This window comes from Bicyclus anynana, chromosome Z (assembly GCF_947172395.1).
Source record: "Bicyclus anynana chromosome Z, ilBicAnyn1.1, whole genome shotgun sequence".
Taxonomy (NCBI): domain Eukaryota; kingdom Metazoa; phylum Arthropoda; class Insecta; order Lepidoptera; family Nymphalidae; genus Bicyclus; species Bicyclus anynana.
Window position 1 is genome coordinate 19234504 of NC_069110.1, and position 20645 is coordinate 19255148.

The 20645-nt window shown below is 36.5% G+C and overlaps 1 protein-coding gene across 1 annotated transcript in view; it reads right to left on the minus strand.

Moving 5' to 3' along the window:
- LOC112052908 (titin) overlaps positions 1 to 19959 on the minus strand; it is a 57983-nt gene extending 38024 nt beyond the window's left edge. Inside the window, exon 1 of the mRNA XM_024092151.2 lies at positions 19676 to 19959. Coding sequence (XP_023947919.2) covers positions 19676 to 19775 — 100 coding nt within the window. The 5' untranslated portion in view covers positions 19776 to 19959. The remainder of the gene's footprint in view (positions 1 to 19675) is intronic.
- Between the last annotated feature and the right edge of the window lie 686 nt (positions 19960 to 20645).

Sequence of the window (20645 nt, forward strand, 5' to 3'; positions counted from 1 at the left end):
CAGCGGCATTTCAATTATTTCTTAAAAATAAAAGAACACCTATTATGTCATGACTGTAATAGTTAGGCATATGCTGTCGAGACATTTTTTGTGTTCTACAATGTTGTAGTACATTATTTTATTCTAACATCAATAGTTTTTGCAGCGCACGCGATGTAATATAGGCCTATAGAATAGGTAGTTTTTAAGCCTTGGGTTACATGGTATTATGCTATAAATTAACTTTTAAATACTCGTATACCTTCAATCTCAATTAATTATTATACCTTATTGCGCTACAACTGAGAGAATCTAATCAGTAGTTCAATTTTACTGAATCGGAGTGTAAGATCGATCTACTCGTAATAAAGGTGTTTTAATACATCGTAAAACGAATTCGAACTACCGTTTCGATAGCAGCGTTTCTTACTAAGGGTGCCGTAGATAAATAGTCAGATTACTGTGTCCGTTAGAACATGCTCAGTGCTCAGAGCCCATAATACGTCTCATGCCTCGACGCGCATGTCAGACGCAGCCGTTACATATCGCACATTATTAGGGTTCCGTAGTAATTCTAAACAATAGGGATGATGACTAGGTTTGAATATATTGATATTTATGATAATATCCCCGCCTGCAGCACCACAAAGAATTTAGTCAGAACTTAATACATATATTGTGGTTGTGTGATACCTACTTGGGTTTTTTGGTTATATAGTAATTTTTTTTCGAACTTTTTAGTTTCTTCAAGACTGTATTTTAAATATAAGTAAATACAGAAAATGCTATTCCTGACTTGAATACCTACTTTCTAGTTAGTAAATTTTACTTCGATGGTCCCAATATAATTGGTACACTTTTTTTGATAATTTGTGTTAAACAGTTATATAAACATAATATAATATAGATATTTTTGAAATTTTCTTTTTACGACCTTTCATTTGTACCCAGATTATTAGGGTAAAGTAAAAAAAACTTACCCACCTTTTTCTCATTTACGGGCGCCATTTTGAAAATTTATATAGCCTATGTCACTACTACAATCCTAACGTACTCAATGACACCTCATATGTCGAAATCCGTATAGAAGTTTGAGCTGTAGGGCGTGCCAAAGAAATGGGCATACAAACATACACACACACAACAATACGCTCGAAAAACATTAATCTCATTCTGACGCATTCGGGTAAAAACAGTAAGCAAATAACTTTTACAATTTATATAAGGTCATTAATCATGGAGGCTTCTAGAGGGCCACGGACCATATGGCGTAGGCTATATTTGTTGTACTAGGTCATGGTTCATAACAACGACTTTGAACTTTAGGACGGGGTGTTTAAGTTTATTTTCATATAACGATCCTAAAATGTAATCTCACTTCGATAGTTTCAATGTGTATTTCACTTTACTTGCTGGGGACAGTTATATTTTTTCGACCGTAGGCATCCAATGATATTAAATACTGTTAGATGTGTTACTAGCGCATGAGAAATGAGGCGCTCAAAAGAGGAAATTTATAGTCAGCTCAATGTTAGTTATGGTCAACAACGAACGTTATTTAAATTAAACTAATAATCTATACTAATATTATAAAGCTGAAGAGTGTGTTTGTTTGTTTGATTGAACGCGCTAATCTCAGGAACTACTGGTCCAATTTGAAAAATTCTTTTAGTGTTAGACAGCCCATCTAGCGAGGAATGCTATATATAGGCTATATATTATTCCCGTATTCCTACGGGAAAAGAAAGCACGCGGGTGAGACCGCGCGGCGTCCGCTAGTACATATATAATACTAAAATAATAACGTCTACAATGTCGAGTTGTGTGTTCAGGAAGTGTAAAAACTGTATATTCATAAATATAGAATGGAATTAAAGACAAAATTGTGCATGTGTGCACTCAGTGTTGTAGCCTATTATTCGGATCACTTTTTGAGGTGATTTTGTAGGGACGTAACCGATCTATAGTATAAAATTATCATTGTAGGCATCTATATCTGTACTAGCAGACTGCTTTTAAGACAAGTTAGATATACAGGATGCTCGGGAGTATTTCCCATAACTTCAAGGTGTTGACAAGTCCACTTATAGGAGCCGAACTGCATAATTATGTTTTTCGTACAAAGTAATTAAAATAATTCCGACTATCAATGTAACACACGCCTTTATCTATCCTTGCATTTTAAAATTTTAAAGTTTGGCTACGTCATTAATATAAGGATGCGTAAATAAGGGACACATTTTGAGATCATTACAAAAGAAATATTATTTATTTCGAAAATATTAATTTTAGGACATGTTCTTTGAATATTTTTAATTAATTAATTAATTTAATTAGGTTATGGGAAATACTCCAAAGCATGCAACTTATGGTCTCCTTTTTCCCCATGTTTAATGTTTAACGCATTTCAACATATATAAGATACATAATGAGATTTGTCGCCGTTTTGTGGATGGTTAGGCAAACCCGGGTTTTTCAATTTTTCACGGAAAAGAAAACTACACGGGAATTTATTAATGAATGTTATTTAAACGGGTACATGCCACGATAAAACGACGAGATTTTTATTGTCGATATTTCGACCCAGTTGCATGGATCGTGGTCTCAAAATCTCGTCGTTTTATCGTGGTATGTACCCGTTTAAATAACATTCATAATGAACAACCACGAAATAAGTTTAAAATCATTAGTTTATAATCGGTACGGCCGGGAATTTATTTCCCTGAATTCCAACGAAACTGGATCGAAAACTCTTCAGCTACAAACTAATAAGTCGCCAAAAAATTAAATAAAATCCCCACCATCCCAAATACTAAAGCAACATCGTCTGAGTCGGGTCCGATTTATTGGCACAACAAATTTCAAGTTAAGTTTTAATATAAAATTATTATAAGTATCAGATGTACGAGTTATTAGTCTTTAGCATAGTAAAAATATAGTGTCTTTAGTGTGTTGTGCTAACAAATATATTATTTTCTATTCCATTTATTCAATAAAATTATACCAATAATCAGAGACAAAATTAAACATTATTAAAACGTTCGCCAAAAGCATATTTATTTGCATTCGCATCAGACACTTGCTGTATTTTTTTTTTAAAGAATAGAAAACAATATTTTACAAAATTAAATAATGCAACCTTATATAGATAGTACATACATTATTTCACAATTTCTATCTACCACATTTAGTGGATAGGTTTTCAAAATTATTTAAGCAATAAAAACTAACTAGATATTTATATGAATAGCATACCTATAAAGGTAACTACGTATTCTAATCACAAAATAGTACAAAAATTAAAAGTATAGTATAGAATAAAAGTATGTAACACACAGTAAGTTAACAGTAAGTAAGAGAATAATAGTTAGTAATAAATATAAGAAAACTTAATATTGTACAAGTACGAGTATATTACTTTTAATAAACCCCTAGTCATGAATAGAAATATATATACTTCTACAGTTACAGAGGGTAATCTCTGAAACTGTAGAAGTCTAAAGGCGTGTGTTGCATGGGCAATCGGAATTATTTTAATTACTTTGTATGAAAACATAAAAAGTTTTTTTTAGTTTAAAAAAATTAGTTATGCAGTTCGGCTCCTATAAGTGTACTTGTCAACTCCTTGAAGTTATGGGAGCACCCTGTATATCACACACATCAAAGTGAATTGACCGGCAGCTAATGCACTCCATTGACGATTAATTATTCTCACGTTTCTGCAGCACCCACGACTATAACTGATCGTGTATTGGTTACTGCGTGCATGATGGCTCGACTTATGAAACGTCTTCACTGCCGTTCCGGATTCCCAACTTAGGGGTTTTCCCCCCAGATTTAGGTGGAAAATAAGTGAAATGGGATTTTTAGGGGTCTGATATTTTTAGGGGTATTTTCAGGGATTTTTGACTCTTTAATATTTTTAAATTGATGATAATTTTAATATTTCTTTCTTGACCTAGCGACTTACAACGACATATTATAATATTATTCTACAACCCTCTACTGGCAACTGGCGGCAATTTTCATCAAATAAAAAAATTGTTAAAATTCATTGTTTACAAAGACGTAAGATTTTGTTTGTATTAAATATAGACTTTTGAAACATATTACAGCGTATTATTTCTAAATTATTATGAATTTATATTTTTTAGGGGGACAACTCAATAATTAAGGCGATTTTAGGGGTTTTTGACACAAACTTTAGGGATAAATATTTTAGAGAGTTGGTAACAGTGCTGCCGTTTGCGCTGCAGAAACGTGAGAATAATTGACCGTCAATGGCTGACTTTAGAAATGATGGTTGCAATCACGCCACATACAGTATTCCGCAACGACCGATGGTGTGGAGCTATTAGTTCGCAATATACGCAGCTTCCTGTATTGGTTGCATAACCTCTCATGCACGTTACTCGAACTTGTTTTAAGTCGTTTATAACCATGCGATATCCAGGTCTCGGTGAAATACTTTCATTGTACTAGGTTATAGGCGTTTAATGTAAGCGATATCCTCATAATACTTCCTTGATTATTCTTTATTACGATCTTTTATAACATTTTATAATCTTCTATATTTATAATAAATCTGTAGAGAGGACAATTCTTTACATGAAATATATTTCCAAAATAACTATCAGCGGGTGATTATTGAAAATGCCATCAGTAAAATATTTGTCTTTCTGTCTGTATGTTCATTATAGAAACAAAAACTACTCGACGGATTTTAACGAAACTTGCTCCTGGGCATGTTATAGTGTACTTTTCATCACGATTAGGAGCAGAGCAGTGAAGGGAAATGTTGGGAAAACGGAAGAAGAAGAAGAAGAGACACACACAATCATTGCATGCCCTACTAATATTATAAAGGCGAAAGTTTGTGTGTAAGTATGTTTGTTCCTCTTTTACGCTGCCGCTACTAAAGCGATTTGGCTGAAATTTGGAATGGAAATAGATTTTACTCTGGATTAACACATAGGCTACTTTTTATCCCGGAAAAATCCACGGTTCCCGCGGGATTTGTGAAAAACTAAATTCCACGCGGACAAAGTCGCAGGCGTCCGCTAGTCTATAATATTATACAAAATCTTTGTGTCTAACCATAAACGGTTAATCTGAGACGTGAGACGAGGGGGTGAGGCGGTCGGCGGGGCGGGATGGGATGAGACTGGAGAGCAAGTACCGAAACGGACAGTTAAGTTACGTATAATGAGTGGAAGCCGCACGCGCGGGCGCAGACTATAGTCACGACACACGGACGACATTCTGTCTTGTCTGACTAAGACAAAATGTACCGATAATAAAAATTTCTGAGCGTCGGAACGAGACAATGTACCACGTAATTTGTAGGACAAAAACAGCTGGTTAGTAAAGACTTTTAATAACCTCGTTAAGTTGTTCGCCAAAAGTTGTTAGAAAGAAAGAAGAAATATCTTTATTTTTAGGCAGTGCCATTACATTACAATATTAAATTCTAAATATATAGCTTATAGCTAGATCAATAAAAGAAGAACGCCCTGCAATATGTGGCATAACCTAGAAAAAGGCCCTAACTCAGCATTTTGCTACATACTTCCTATCCAAAAAAAGTATGCAGCACTGATTTTCAGTTAGGACCCAGTTCAGGTGCCGCCACGTACACAGTTCAACATACTATGTAAACCAACGACCTTTTAATAACGTAAACTATTATTAATTAAGAACAAAATTAAAACTAAATAGGTGGGTACATTGATTTTAACAAAAATACAGAAAAATAAAACATCGATGAAAATAAATAAAAATAATAACAATAAAAATATCACCTGCAATATAGTTACGTAAGTAGGTATACCAGATTTTTTTTACTGTTGCTTTATGAATAGTTATACAACTTAACAGCTACAATGTCCTACAAATTGCGTAGCACATTGTCTCGTTTCGACGCACAGAAATTTTTATTACCTGGTAACCCATTTACCTACCAGAATCGAGAATTTTCATAAATAAAAAAGTTGAGCGTCTCATCAAGATGAAGCTACTCACGGAAAACTACCTTGTAATCACTTGTATAGTTCCACGGATCCCGGGCTATATGTCGTGTCTTATGTCAGAGCTGTGTAACACATGTTACAAACACGCACAATATGCGCGGTATAAAACATTAAGTAGGTCCACAAACTGGAATGCTTACACTATCAATACAACATAAATATAGTAATACTAACGATTAGCCCGGTTTTGCGCGCTTAGCTGAACGTATACATACGGATACATATTTTTTTTTTCATTTATTCCTTAAGAATCGATTTTTAGTATATATCCCTCGGTATGAAAAAAATATGGGCAGTAAAATTCGATGAACGAATGACAGCGTTACGATTCTGTGCGCAACCTATTCTGCGCACCTTTCACCGTGTGCTACCGCCAATACGCATGCATGTGCTGCTGCTCCCCGGTTGCGCACCTTTCACTATTCAGGCGTAAGTATTGAGACGTACATAGTTTATGCTAGGGCAACATACACCTATTTAGACAGTCGATCTGAAAGAGTAAATTCCATTCGTGCGTCGGAGCTGACTCACACTTTTTTTTTAACATAGAATCTAATATATGCTAGGAGTTGATGGAACAGCTGGTCTATCTGATGGTAAGTAGCAAGCAATCACCTAGAAACATCAGGTCCTGTAAAGTGATGCCTTAAGTCTATAAAATCGAATTCGTGTGGTATTTTTCAACTCTTGCTAAAAAATGGCGCGTTTGCTGCATAAAGGCAATGAGAAAAAGACAACGATATTAATTAATTACTAGACTTAGGGCTAGAGATAGGGATAGGGGAAACTAAGGCGGTCAATTGTCTTAATTTCATTTAGTCGCTTATTACCTAAGCAACGAAAGTTGTTTAAACTCATGTTGTCTACAATGTTGAGTTGTGTGAGTGTAAAAACTATATAACGAACATAAAAATATAATGTAAAGGGCTCCAAGTACACGCTTTATCGACACCTCCCGTGACCAGAAGGCTGGCCTATATTTAGGCCAAAGAATTAGTATTGCCATACAACGTGGCAATACTGCCAGCCTTCTGGGCACTTTACCTATGATCGTCGATTCGGACGAATTCTACGACGCCTGAGCCTTTAGATATAATTTAAATTTAGTATATTTCCTTTTTAATTTTTATAATATGTAGGTACGTAGTTTTAATATTATTGTAAAACTGTAAAAATTAAATTAAAAAAATTAAATTCTTAAAAAATATATATATATATATAATGTAACTTAACACAAAATTGTGCATGAGTGTGCTCAGTGTAAATTCGGATAGCTTTTTGCGTAAACATAATATCTATAGTATAAAATAATCATTGGCAAAAGTAGCGTTCATTCATTCCGTGACAAAAAAATATTCACATTCTTTTATTTTTACCCGACCACGTAGTTACTCGTAAAAGGGATAAATTGGACCTTGCACCAGAATGAAGGCTAATCTTTAACCCGAAAAAATTTACGATTCCTGCGAGAATCGCGAAATTCAGCGTTTTACGCGAACGGAGTCGCGAGCGTCCACTAGTTTCCAATAAATTAAGCGTGCATATAGTACTTGTACAGGTTACTGTGTCGTGGGAAACAAACATTACGCAAACAATAAAAATGAATAAATACTATGACCTAACAAAGGTACCTACCTACCTACAAAAAATAAACTAAAAAAGGCTATGTGATCATCGTCATTATCAGTTACTAACTGTCGCCGCGCGTTTTTACCTGCGTGGTTCCCGTTCCCGTAGGAATACGGGGATAATATATACCCTTTCTCGATAAATGGGCTATCTAACACAGAAATAATTTTTCAAATCGGACCAGTAGTTCCGAGATTTGCGCGTTCAATCAAACGAACAAACTCTTCAGCTTCATAATATTAGTATAGTATACATGTCGAAGTCTCCCTCATAGCAGGGGATTTAAAGCTTTGACCCACCACGCTCCTTTAATGCGAGTTAGCGGGTTAAAATAAATATATAATAAATGAGTTAAAAAAGTTAATTATAAAGAATGGAGTTAAAGACAAAATTGTGCATGTGTTATAATAGGCTACAAGCTATTTTATATATTCGGATCACTTTTTACGGTGATTTTGTAGGGACGTAACCGATCTATAGTATACAATTATCATTGTCATTGTAATCAATACTAATATTATTAAAAGGTAAAGTTTGTGGTACTGCAGGAGGTAATTTTTGGATCTACTTGAAAATTGTTTTACAACTAGAAAGCCACGTTATTTGTGAGTATCGTAGGCTATATTTTATCCCCGTCTTCTCACTGGAACGGGAACTACGCTGGTGAAAGCACGTTGTGTTTGCTAGTTTTAATTAACGTCAAACATGTGGGTACCTACAAACCTACCAGTGCTAAACGCCCCTTGTTTGTGTGCCTATGCAAGAACTTTAAGATTATTCTTGTTATGTATCGCTAATGGTTCAAGTAATTATATTAAGATAATCTACAATATAACATTTAATAGTGCAGTTTTGGAAATGTACTTAATTTTTGTGGTTACTATGACAACTTTTTGCGGGTGAACGTAAAAAGGAGACGGTTCATTTCAGGTCCACTCTTTATTAAAATTTATTAAAGTGAATAAATCCAACAAAATAAAAAAATAAAAATCCAAGTTTTGAGATATATCAAGATGGCGCCCTTAAGGCAACTATGATATGACAATATTATATGGCAAACGTCAAATCGATTGCGTGAAAACGTCATCTATCCGCCATTATTACACTTATTAGTGTTGCATTTCTTGGAAGATATTGAATATAATTTCGAAAGAATTAAAGTAAATTCGTAGATTTGTATAATCAAAAATAGTTGAAAAAAATATCTAGGGTACAATGACTGATCCTGGGCTCCATACAATTTTGGACAATCTCCTTTGAATTTTTGGAACTCAACTTTCTCTAAGTCTAAGAATAAAAACACTGAATAAATTGAACAATTTGTACTTGGGCACAGAGAACATATATACAAGCATGGGTTAAAAATTAATGCATAGGAATAATTAGATAATAAAATTCGAGACAACTTACTTGACTCTCTCAGGCGGTCGGTCGGTTGCAAAGTTAGCTTTTCATATAATTTTGTTATAAGATAAAATAAAGGAATAATTAATCCGAACACCATTATTGTAAAATAATCTTTTCACTGGTCTACAATAAAAATGTCTTCCAAATAATGTTACTTTACTTACTCCAACCACGCTATTAGTTGACAAGTAAATGTCATTCTAGTATATTCTTGCGATACTTGACATTTCCGAATTTTGTGATTCTACCCTCATTTAGTTTAGTAATCATTGTTCCATCCTATATGACTAAAAAATAAACGTGTTAAGAATGTAAACAAAAAAAAATATTTTTTATAGCTAAATCTTAAAAAAAATATGAATAATCATCACCTGCTTCGTTTTTGTTCTTCGGGATCGAAAAAAAGTTTTTGGCGAGCACATTACAAATATGTAAACGTATTGAACTGTCCAAGTCAAAATATATCTTTATAACATAAAAATGGAACCGATTTCAAAGACGTATTTCAGTTATTTTGATTTTTAACCGACTTCAAAAAGGAGGAGGTTCTCAATTCGGTCGGTATTTTTTTTTTTTTTTTTATGTATGTACACCGATTACTCAAAGACGCCTGGACCGATTTCAAAAATTCTTTTTTTGTTTGAAACGGTATAGTCCCCATTTGGTCCCATTGCCATCATGACAAGATCTGATGATGGAATCCTGGAGAAATTGAGGGGAACTTTCGAAAATTATATGGGTGTCTAATGTGTTTGTAAACTTTTCCATTTAGTACCTTTGAGAAATACAAAATTATGAAGGTTTAAAATCGATCTGATGATGGAGTCATAAAACAGACGAGGGAACTCCTTGGCGATTTACAGCAGTTACCTTGTGTTTGGGCTTGATTAATTTGTATTAATGAGAACTTTCCACATAGATAGGTTGTGACTGTCATTTAGGGGTTTGGTGATGAAGACCAAGGACAATTAAGGGAACTCCTTAACAGTTTACAGTAACTACCTTGTGTTTGGCCTTGATTAATTCGTATTGCTGAGAACTTTCTACCTAGATGAGTTGTGTCTGTTATTAGGGGTCTGATGATGAAGACCAAGGTCAATGAAGGGAACCCCTTGACGGATTACGGTAGCTACCTCGTGCTTGGGCTTGATTAATTTGTATTGCTGAGAATTTTGTACCAAGATGGGTTGTGACTGTCATTAGGTGTCTGATGTATTCGTTTGAGATGAAATTTTACACTAAAAATTGAAAAATAATAAAAATTTTAATAAAAAAAATACAACCGACTTCAAAACCTAAAAACGTACCCACTAAACTAAAAAGCGAAAAATAACATCATAATATGTTCTACCTGCTGATCAGTATGAAGTTGGTGCTTAGCCGGTGTTGTCTTAATTTAAGCCATTTCTGACAGGACCACATGAAACAACACTGTCTGCAAAATCTAAATCTATAAGATATGCTCACATGGCTTGAATTAATACATCACCGGCTTAGCATCGCCTTCATACTGATCAGCAGGTAGAACATATTATGATGTTATTTTTCGCTTTTTAGTTTAGTGGGTACGTTTTTAGGTTTTGAAGTCGGTTGTATTTTTTTTATTAAAATTTTTATACTTAATACAAAACTAGTAAACTGTTTTTCATGAAAATGAAACCAAGAATAATTTTCAAAATTGGTTAATAAATGACGAAGTTATGAGGTAACAATCGTCAAAGTCAAAGTCAAAAGTCAAAAGTCAAAATTCATTTATTTCAATTAGGCTTTTGACAAGCACATTTGAAAGGTCAAGATATGTCATAATTTAATTGAATTTAATGGTGAATAAAAAAAACATACGGGTCGAAATAAGAATTTCCTCCTGTTTTCTGAAGTCTGTTAAATATTCAGATTATTTTTGTTTCTTTTGTTTTGCCTATAATAAAAATACCAACCAACTATTTTAACAACATAAAGGCTGAATTACATATTTTAGTTGCAAACTATGTGAGCAGGTTTAAGCAATTGGCTGAGGGGTTATAAAACGTCGACTCGTTCTGCAGTGATAAACAGTGGAGAGAATCGGTAAATCCAACAACTTGGGAACAGATTCCACGAGTGGGCCTAGCCATGCGACCGAGTGAAGAGAAATAGGCAAAATGTCGTCCAATGGCGGGGTAGATGTCCCATCTATTTTGGTAATCATGGAAATTACTCCAAAACTGTTGGTGTTAGATAATTTTTACAATAAGATTCATAAAGAAGGGGTTATAAAAATATTAATTCGTGAAACTTAATCTTGTCATTTTAAATTTCAGCCAAATCGGTTCAGCAAAGTAGTTGCGGCGTTAATGAGTAACAAACATCCAAACATACATCCTACAAACTTTTGCTTTTATAATATTAATAGGACTATATACTTTGATCCCTGAAAAATTCATGTTTAGCACGGATACTTTGAAGTATGACGGTAATTCTTTGAAGTTAGAGGGCAGAGTTTTCACGGACGAAGTCGCGGAAGATGATTAACTCTGAAAATCAGTGCTGCATCCTTTTTTTAATTGAAAGTATGTGGCAAAATGCTGAGTTGGGCCCTTTTTCTAGGTTATGCCACACATTACGGGGAATTCTTTATTGCTCCACTGTTTGAGTGGACAACTAAGCCATAATATAATTTAGATATTAATAATGTTATATGTGGCATTACTTAAAAATAAAGGACTCGTCTTTCTTTCTTTCTTCTTCTTTCATTAATCTATTATTATTTCTGACCTAAAACGAGACTGTTGCATTGTCCGGTGGCAAAATGGCAGCGACTTTCATTTTTTAAATTTAACTTCAATATCCACATGAGGTATCAAGTTTTCGATATCTCTTACAAGCAATGATAATTTTATATTATAGATCGGTTACATCCGTACAAAATCACCGCATAAAGTGATCAGAATAGGCTACAACACTGAGTGCACAATTGCACAATTTCGTTTTTAATTCCATTCAATATTTATGTATATATAGTTTTTACACTTCCTGAACACACAACTAAAAAAGCTGAAACCGGTAAGTGGCTCAAGTATGCCTCTCTGACAGAGAGTTACATATTTGTACCTTTTGCCGTGGAGACCCTTGGGCCATGGAGTCGCAGTGCCAAAAAATTTTACCGTATCATTTCACCGCGGCTAGTTGCCACGACTGGTGACAGAAGGGCTGGCTCATTTTTTGCGCATAGGATCAGCCTGGATGTCCAGCGCGGAAATGCAGCCAGTATTCTTGCCACCTTTCCACGTGGGCATGATTTGTATAGTTACGGATACGGAGCCCCGTAAGTGTGATAGCAGAAATTAGAAAAAAAATAATCAGCAATATTTAATAATCTGGTGCTTGATAAAAAAACATAAAAAACTAAAGAGATTCTTTCGTCTGTTCTGTTCGTCGCTAGGTAAGGCAGAAGTACGAAATTGCCTCTACCGGGCGAGCAAATGTTGTTTGATGACGTCACGGCGTTAAACGCGAGCTGATCACCGCGTGCTCACTTTAAAATTCTGTATATTGGGAATTAATTAACGTATCGGAATAATTCCTTCACGAGTATTTTTTGATTTCAACGGAGAATACAGAAAGATAAAATTTAAAAAATAGTTAACATTATTATTCATTGCCGCTCGTTTATTGGACCCCCCAGCTATTTTCATACAGGACCCCACCAAGGCAAGCTACGCCACTGTATTATTTGTTTAAATAACGTTCGTTGTTGACCACAACTAACATTAAGTTAACTATAAATTGCGTCATTTTTCATGGTCTACGAGTAGTAACACATCTAACAGTAATTAATATCATTGCTTAGAAGCTATCTCTGATTACTCATGTCATCTATTCTAACTTTGGATGATATAAAATAACTTACCACGTGGATTCAGGTTAGTTTTCATTTATATTATTTAACTTTCAATCCCAATGAAACCAAAACGTTCTCCATGAAGTCGTGCGCGCGGGACATCGTTACCCTCCTCCCGGCCCGCGCAGACCATCGGAAATGTTACCAACGAATTTGCCAAGTTATAGCCACCGATGATATAGTTACTCCATTGGGAAAAGGGGTTGTTTAATAAAACTACTTTTAGTTTTTATAACACGCGACGTTAGAGGTTTTGTTCTCAATGAATAATTACCGGTTTTCTATTTCGTACCAGTGGGAACCGTAGAATAATGACAACGTCGCCGGCGGCGGGAAAAATGTGAAAAACGCGACAAAATGACGTTTTCACTGTCGTTTCGCGCACTTCCAACGACCTTTCACTTGTATACGTGAAGCAAACACTTTAAAAGAATCTCTTGCAGTGAAACGTATCCTTATTTTCCTGCACGGTTATTATGTATCTCTGTGTAGCAGTGGCGAAGGATTTAGATGAAGGTAAGGCGTCCAAAGGAAAAGGAAATTCACACAGCAATGAATATGCATACACTTTTATAGGTAACCCGGCGGGAATCGGCTTGAATGAACTCTTCGCCGCTGCTGTGTAGGTACTATTTAAATAATGAGTCACTAGTTCGGGAAGGTTTAGAAATAAAAAAAAAAGTGTGTGTCAGCTCCGATGCACGAATGGAGTTTACTCTTTCAGATCGACTGTCTAAATAAGTGTATGTTGCCCCGCACCATACACTATGTACGTCTCAATACTGACGCCTGAAAAGTGAAAGGTGCGCAGAATAGGTTGCGCACAAAAAACGTAACGCTGTCATTCGTTCATTGAATTTTACTGCCCATATTTTTTTCATACCGGAGGCTATAGTAGGTATTTCTATGTAACAAACGTCATCCGGTGCTTACTGGTGGATATCATACAGTATGTAGATGACATTATGTCAATTGATTTGATGTTTATTTTAATAGGTTGATAATAACGACCAAATCTATACCAATATTATAAAGCTAAAGAGTTTGTTTGTTTGATTGAACGCGCTAATCTCAGGAATTACAGGTACAATTTGAAAAATTCTTTCAGTGTTAGATAGCCCATTTATCGAGGAAGGCTATAGGCTACATATTATCCTGATATTCATACGGGAACAGGAACCACGCGGGTGAGACCGCGCGGCATCAGCTAGTAGTGAATATGCCAGCAGGTAGGTAATGAATGAATTTCGCGCGCGATTACAACAATGCCATAGAGACGTAGACTATCAGTCCTATGTTGAACTGAATAACAATAGTAGATATATCAATGGAATGAAGCTACGGCGTCTAATTTGAAATGAAGTGTGAAAATCACTTTTCTTTTGTTTATTTTTACGCACGCAAATGAGGGGTGTTATAAGTATGACGTGTCCGTCTGTGGTACCATATCTCCCGAACGGATGAAGCTATTTCAATTTAGTTTTTTTTTTTTATAAAGGTGACTTACGGGCGAATGTTCTTAGATATGTTTGTCGAAAATCGGTTGAGCCGTTTAAAAGTTGTGGGGGGTGATATGGTGAAGAATAACCGAATGTCTGCAAATATACTCGAGTGCGGTCTCAAAAAGGGAATATTGATGACTTGTTCGAGAGTGTAATTAATAATTTTATGGGTTTTTTAAAATTTAAATTTTTTGTTATTCGTGGAGCCGTTCAGAGCTTAGTCTATGTGACTCCGGAGTCCGGATATCGAGGTTCTGGATACAAATTTAAGTTCTCTTTAGTATGAATGTAAGGTACTTACTCGTATATTAAGGTTTTTTCATTTGTAGAGAGTTAGAGGCCAAGACAGAGCAATATTGAGTCACGCGACACGCACTGAGATGTTTGTAGTTATCGTAATGTGGTATTTGAACAAGTGTCAAGATGATATATAATCGAATATGTATATCAATTACATGTATATGTGATAGCCCAGTGGATATGACCTCCGCCTCCGATTCCGGTGGGTGTGGGTTCGAATTCAGGCATGCACCTCCAACTTTTCAATTGTGTGCATTTTAATTAAAAATGTGATGGACTTGCCAATGCACAACTTTAAGCAATGTGTTAAAAAACATTTACTTAGTCGAGGTTACTACACTATTGATGAGTTCCTTAACGACAAAGGTGCTTGGAGGCCATGGGATCAGCTTCCACCTTCACACAGGAAGTAAAACTATAAGAAATGTAAACAGTAATTGTTATCAATTGTAAATTATAATACTGTATGACTTTTTCAAAAGAGCAACTGTTGAGTTTCTTGCCGGTATCTTCTCAGCAGAACCTGCCTTTCGAACCGGTGGTAGAATCTTTACAAATAGTCAACTGACGTGTCAAAAGTGCTTGTAAACTGAGCCTACTTGAAATAAATGAATTTTGAATTTTGAATTTGAATTTTGAATTTTGAATTTGAATTTAAAGGGTATGGAGCTTCGACCCACCACTGCTCCTATGTGCGTTTTGAGCTCAGACTAAGGACCTGCCTTCTTTACAATGGTGCTATAGACCCTGAACCAAGTGTGAATCTCAGGATCCTCGCTCTTCCTGCTTAAATTAAAATTGGTATTTTAGCAATAAAAAAGTGTGTGTGTCTGTGTGAGTGTGTGTTTGTGTGTGGGGATGCATGGATGTGTAATTGTTGTTCGTGTGTGTATCAGCGTGATTCTAATAAGCCTTTGTTGCAAATAATTTAATTTATCTCAACATAACTATGTTTACTGTGTCAGTTTTTAATGTAGGTAGTTCCTATAAACCAGAGGTTCCCAAACTTTTTTTCTCATAGGCCACTTTCGTTAAAAGTCGAGGAAATTTTCGTTGCAGCTGAATGAACAGTCACCACGAAATTACAGTATAAAAAATAGTGAGATTTAATTACTTGGTTAATTAATTAATTGATTGTGAGTGGATTACAAAAACTAAAATTGTCCAGGCAAAAAGTAATTTAAGTCATTTTTGATATCTACCAGTGGCGCAGGATGAAATATTGTCGAAGGTAACCCAAACAAAAGGAAATTCATACGGCGTATATAGTTTCTCATATATCCATACATACCTACTATACGTATTTATTACAATCCTTCTACAATTCATCCTTTACGCTGCGGCTACTGAAACGATTTAGCTGAAATTTGGAAAGGAAATAGATTTTACTCTGGATTTACACATTTTTTTTTTTAATTTTCAGCAACTTTTCATTCCGGAAAAATCTATGGTTCTCGCGGGATTTGTAAAAAACTGAATTCCACGCGGACGAAGTCGCAGGCATCAGTTAGTTATGAATATATTGTATGGTTTTTTAAACGGTAACCTACTCACATCACAAGAAAGCAATCTATCCACAATTATTTTACTTAGAAAATTCCTCATTCGGTATGAAACCAGATAAATTTTCGTGGACCCCCGCTTACGAAGTGAAACCCCATTTTTATGACGTCAACGTAGACCCCCGCCGAGTCTTCCGTTACCCGTGGGGGTCCACCTGGATCACTTTGGGAATCGATGCTATAAACGGTATCGCAAGTTCGCTGTTTTGTTTCGTATTCAAATTACGCTTATGCAGTTTCTCAGAAATCAACAGAGGTTCATCACTTACAATGTTCCCAGTGGAAAAGAGACGGAAATAATCTCAACTAACAGAAATTACACAAATAGACGACAATTAACTATGCCCTTTTTCTCCAAAACTACTGTATGTAAAACTTTGAAACTCTGAAAATTTTTAATATAAAAGTCACTTTTCGGGAGCAAGATGAAAAATACGAAAAAAAAAATTCAAACTGCATCATGTGACAGCTCAAATAAAAGGGTTTGTAAAGAGGATCTCAATTGATAAATATAAAAATAATTTTGTAATTTTGTTATCAAATAGTTTCCAATTTCCAATTCCAATCTTATGCCAGCCACTCACCACATCTTATGCTAGCCAATCTCACATGCCTGCAGCACTAACGGCTTGACCGATAAAACTGATCGATCGACATGATCGCGACCAACACACGATCAGTTTTATCGGCAGTCAAGTTAGCGCTACAGGCATGTGAGATCGTCAGTGGCTGACTGGTTTTCATTGATACATAAATACTTGCACTAACAGACTGCATAATGTAAGAATCTGAATATTTACTAATCACTTTTACCCACTCGTGTCGGACATAACACAAAAAGCGATGCATGTATGAACAGAACCCGGCAAATGACGTGCAATGGTAGTCACTTTCCAATCTATGCAATAATTATTTTTTTTTTGTCATCCACGATCAATGATTAACTTAATTGTCTATGAAATTGCTATTTATTTATTATACCTTGTGGACCGATTGTTCAATTAATTGTTTATGATGCATGGTTAATGAGAAATTATGCCTTTCAATTTTAAAGTCAGTAATCCCGACCGAAAACGCCACCTTATAATTTATAGGGTTGTTGACTCATAACAAATTTAATAATATAAAGAATATTAATTTCACATAGTACTTGGAATAAAGGTCGAAATACACCAATTTTAATAAAATTTAGTAAAATATCAAGTTAAAAATTACGTATTTTATCAAACATTTCATCTCTTTTTCCAAAATTCAAAAACACTCTCCGCTATTTCGTGACGTCATAGTCTTAATAGACATTATAATATATACACGTCAAATCAAAGGATGTCAAATCTTTTATTTAAAACGATATAAATGCTTCAACCCAACTTTTTCTAATTACTATAATTTCGGTAATTATTATACTTTCGGTGTAAAGTAAATATTTAAAGACATGATTTTTAATAAAAAACTGAAAGGAGAAAACTAGTAAACAAAACGTACGCAACGTTAGTGGCGCAGACAACGACGACGCTTTTTTGACGTCCGTTAAAAAAACTCTCGTGCGAATGGCTTAGAGTTTAGAATTATCTTTACTCTGGAACTACCTACTTTTACAAACTTATAGAAAGACTATTGTATGTACCAGCAAACGCAGAGTAGGACGCCCTCCAGCTAGATGGTCCGACGACATCAAGAAGGTAGTGGGAAATGGCTGGATGAGGAAGGCGGAGGATCGTGTGTGGAGGCGCGGTCTTCGAAAGGCCTATGTCCAGCAGTAGACGAATACAGGCTGTTGATTGATTGTCTGTTAGTAAGAAGTATAGGTAGGAAGTACCTAGGTATAATAATATAATATAGGGACCAGTGGCGAAGGATAGAACTTTGACGAAAGTAAGCCGTCCCAAAAAAAAAGGAAATTCATACCACTTGGTTTCTCATACATCATTACAATAATGAATATGTATGTATGGACTGTTTAAAAGGTAACCCGGCGAGAATCGGCCTGTATGAACTCTTCGCCGCTGGTAGGTACCAACGTCTTGACTAAATGTATTTGAGGCAGAATGCGAATGCGCAGAAATACTTATTTAGACTCAACTAAAATAACTCAAAAGAAAGAAAATAAACTTATTCAAATCTAAATGTAAAAAACAATACCCTACACTAATGACAGCATGTCTGTCTGTAACCCTTAAAAAGAAAGGGTGTACAGCTCAGCATATGCCGTGTTCTACATAAAAGCGTAATACATTAATAATAATAATAATATTAATAAATAATATTTATTAGTGCAATTAAATTAAGTTTAAGATAAGATAAAGCTGTGACCACCACGCCGTCAGTCAGCGGCTAGGCGGTAGGGTGTTGTTGTGGCTGCAGAATATCAACATGCACGCGCCCGAGTGAGGCCTCGGAGCGTGACCTAGTTACGCTCGTCAGTGTTTGAGAAAAAACCGGACAAGTGCGAGTCGGACGCGCCCATCGAGGGTTCTGTAGGGTTCTGTACGTAAGGCTCAGAGAAATGATACAGCAATCGAATGCGAAGTTTAAAGCATAATAATATAGACCCTGTTATGAGATTATTTTGTGGTGTGTAAGAACTTGTGGTCTTGATGTCACTTGCCAAACATAGTTGTAAGTCAACAGGATACTTCCTGTTGACTACCCTATGAGTATTGATTCCCATAAGAATATCGATATAAGCGTTTTTTTGCTGAAAAAAAAATGGTTTTCTTTAAAAAAACTGAGGAGTTTGATTTTTCACAACTTCATGAGACTGTGGAGACCTGTCTTCTGAGTAAGTTGGTAGGTATACGGTTTAAATTTGATACCTCCACGCATTCCCGAATTAAAGAGTCTTGACAGGCAGACGGACAACAAAGTGATCTTAAAAGTTCAGTTTTTTCCTTTTGAGGTACCTGCGGAACCCTAAAAATTAACCCTCGAATGTTCATTGTTGTCGGCCTTATAAGGACGCGAGTAGTGCCATAAAAGTAAACAAGTTTGAATACATGAATTCGCTCGGCGCTGCAGCCTTGCTCAGAGGGCCGAGGGCTCGCGCGGCGCCGGCCGGCACGCGCCGCCCCGGTCCGGCGCCGGACGGACACGTGCCGCTCCGGTCCCGTGCCGGCGCCGGCGCTGCCTGCGAGCCCTCGACCATTCGTCGGTGATGCAATTCGCTCTGGGGCAGATTTAAAAATAGAGCGGAGACAGTGAGATCATTCCTCGAAATGTAATAAAATTAGTGTGAAAAATAGAAGCTCGCGCGCGGTGCGCATTCCCGAGCCGGGCGGCGCGCCCACGTCCCCCAGAATAGCCGCACTGCCTCGCGCTCGCGCCCGCCGCTCCGGGTTGGGTTACGCCGGCGGGCGCGCACTAGCCGACTAGCCACTCGCTGCTGACCTTGCTGCGTGAGCGTCTGCGTGAAGCGCTGCTCCGTGCGCTGCTCCGTGCGCTGCTCGCGCCGCTCCGAGCGCTGCTCCGCCCAGCGCTGCCGCTCCATGCCACTCGACACTGCACCGAACTCACTGCTCGCTCTCGGTCCGCGGGGCCGCGATCGCACGCCACTGCGATAGACTCAGTACTGCGCTAGTGCACGGGTTCATTTAGCAGAAGTCAAATCATTACCAGCTCCGACAACCAAGACGTCGGTCGATTGCGAATTCTTAGCGGATAGTGCGGAGCGCGCGCGCAGCGGCACTCGCAGGCGGCGGGGGGCGGGGCGCGGGGCGCGGGGCGCGCGCCGCTCTCGAAATACGGCGGCTATTTCGAGCGCCCCTCCCCCGCCGCGCCGTGCTCCCCCGCACCATACTACAAATATTTATGTCATTATAATTAAGTTAATACATCCAAATAATATAAACTCAGTTAGGAAGTATCGTATAACAAATATTATTATTATATACAGTTGCGAAAAAATACGAGCCAGATCCAGATATTACTGTAGCGTACAGTGGCGGATCCTGGATGTTTTTGAGGGAGGGGGAGGCTTGATCCTGATGAGGGTAGTTTTTATCAATGAAACAATATAAAAACGGCCGAATGCGTGTCGGGCTACACGCATGTAGGGTTACGTAAATTGAATCCTACTAATATTATAAACGCGAAAGTTTGTATGGATGTTTGGATGTATGTTTGGATGTTTGTTACTCTTTAACGCCGCTACTACTGAAGCGTTTTGGCTAAAATTTGGAATGGAAATGTATTTTACTCTGGATTTATTTATTTATTTAAACAGGCAACAACATTTATGCACACAAAATAATTTACATAATCTATACTAATATTATAAAGAGGAAAACTTTGTTTGTACGTTTGTTTGGTTGTAATGAATAGGCTCAAAAACTACTGGACCGATTTTAAAAATTCTTTC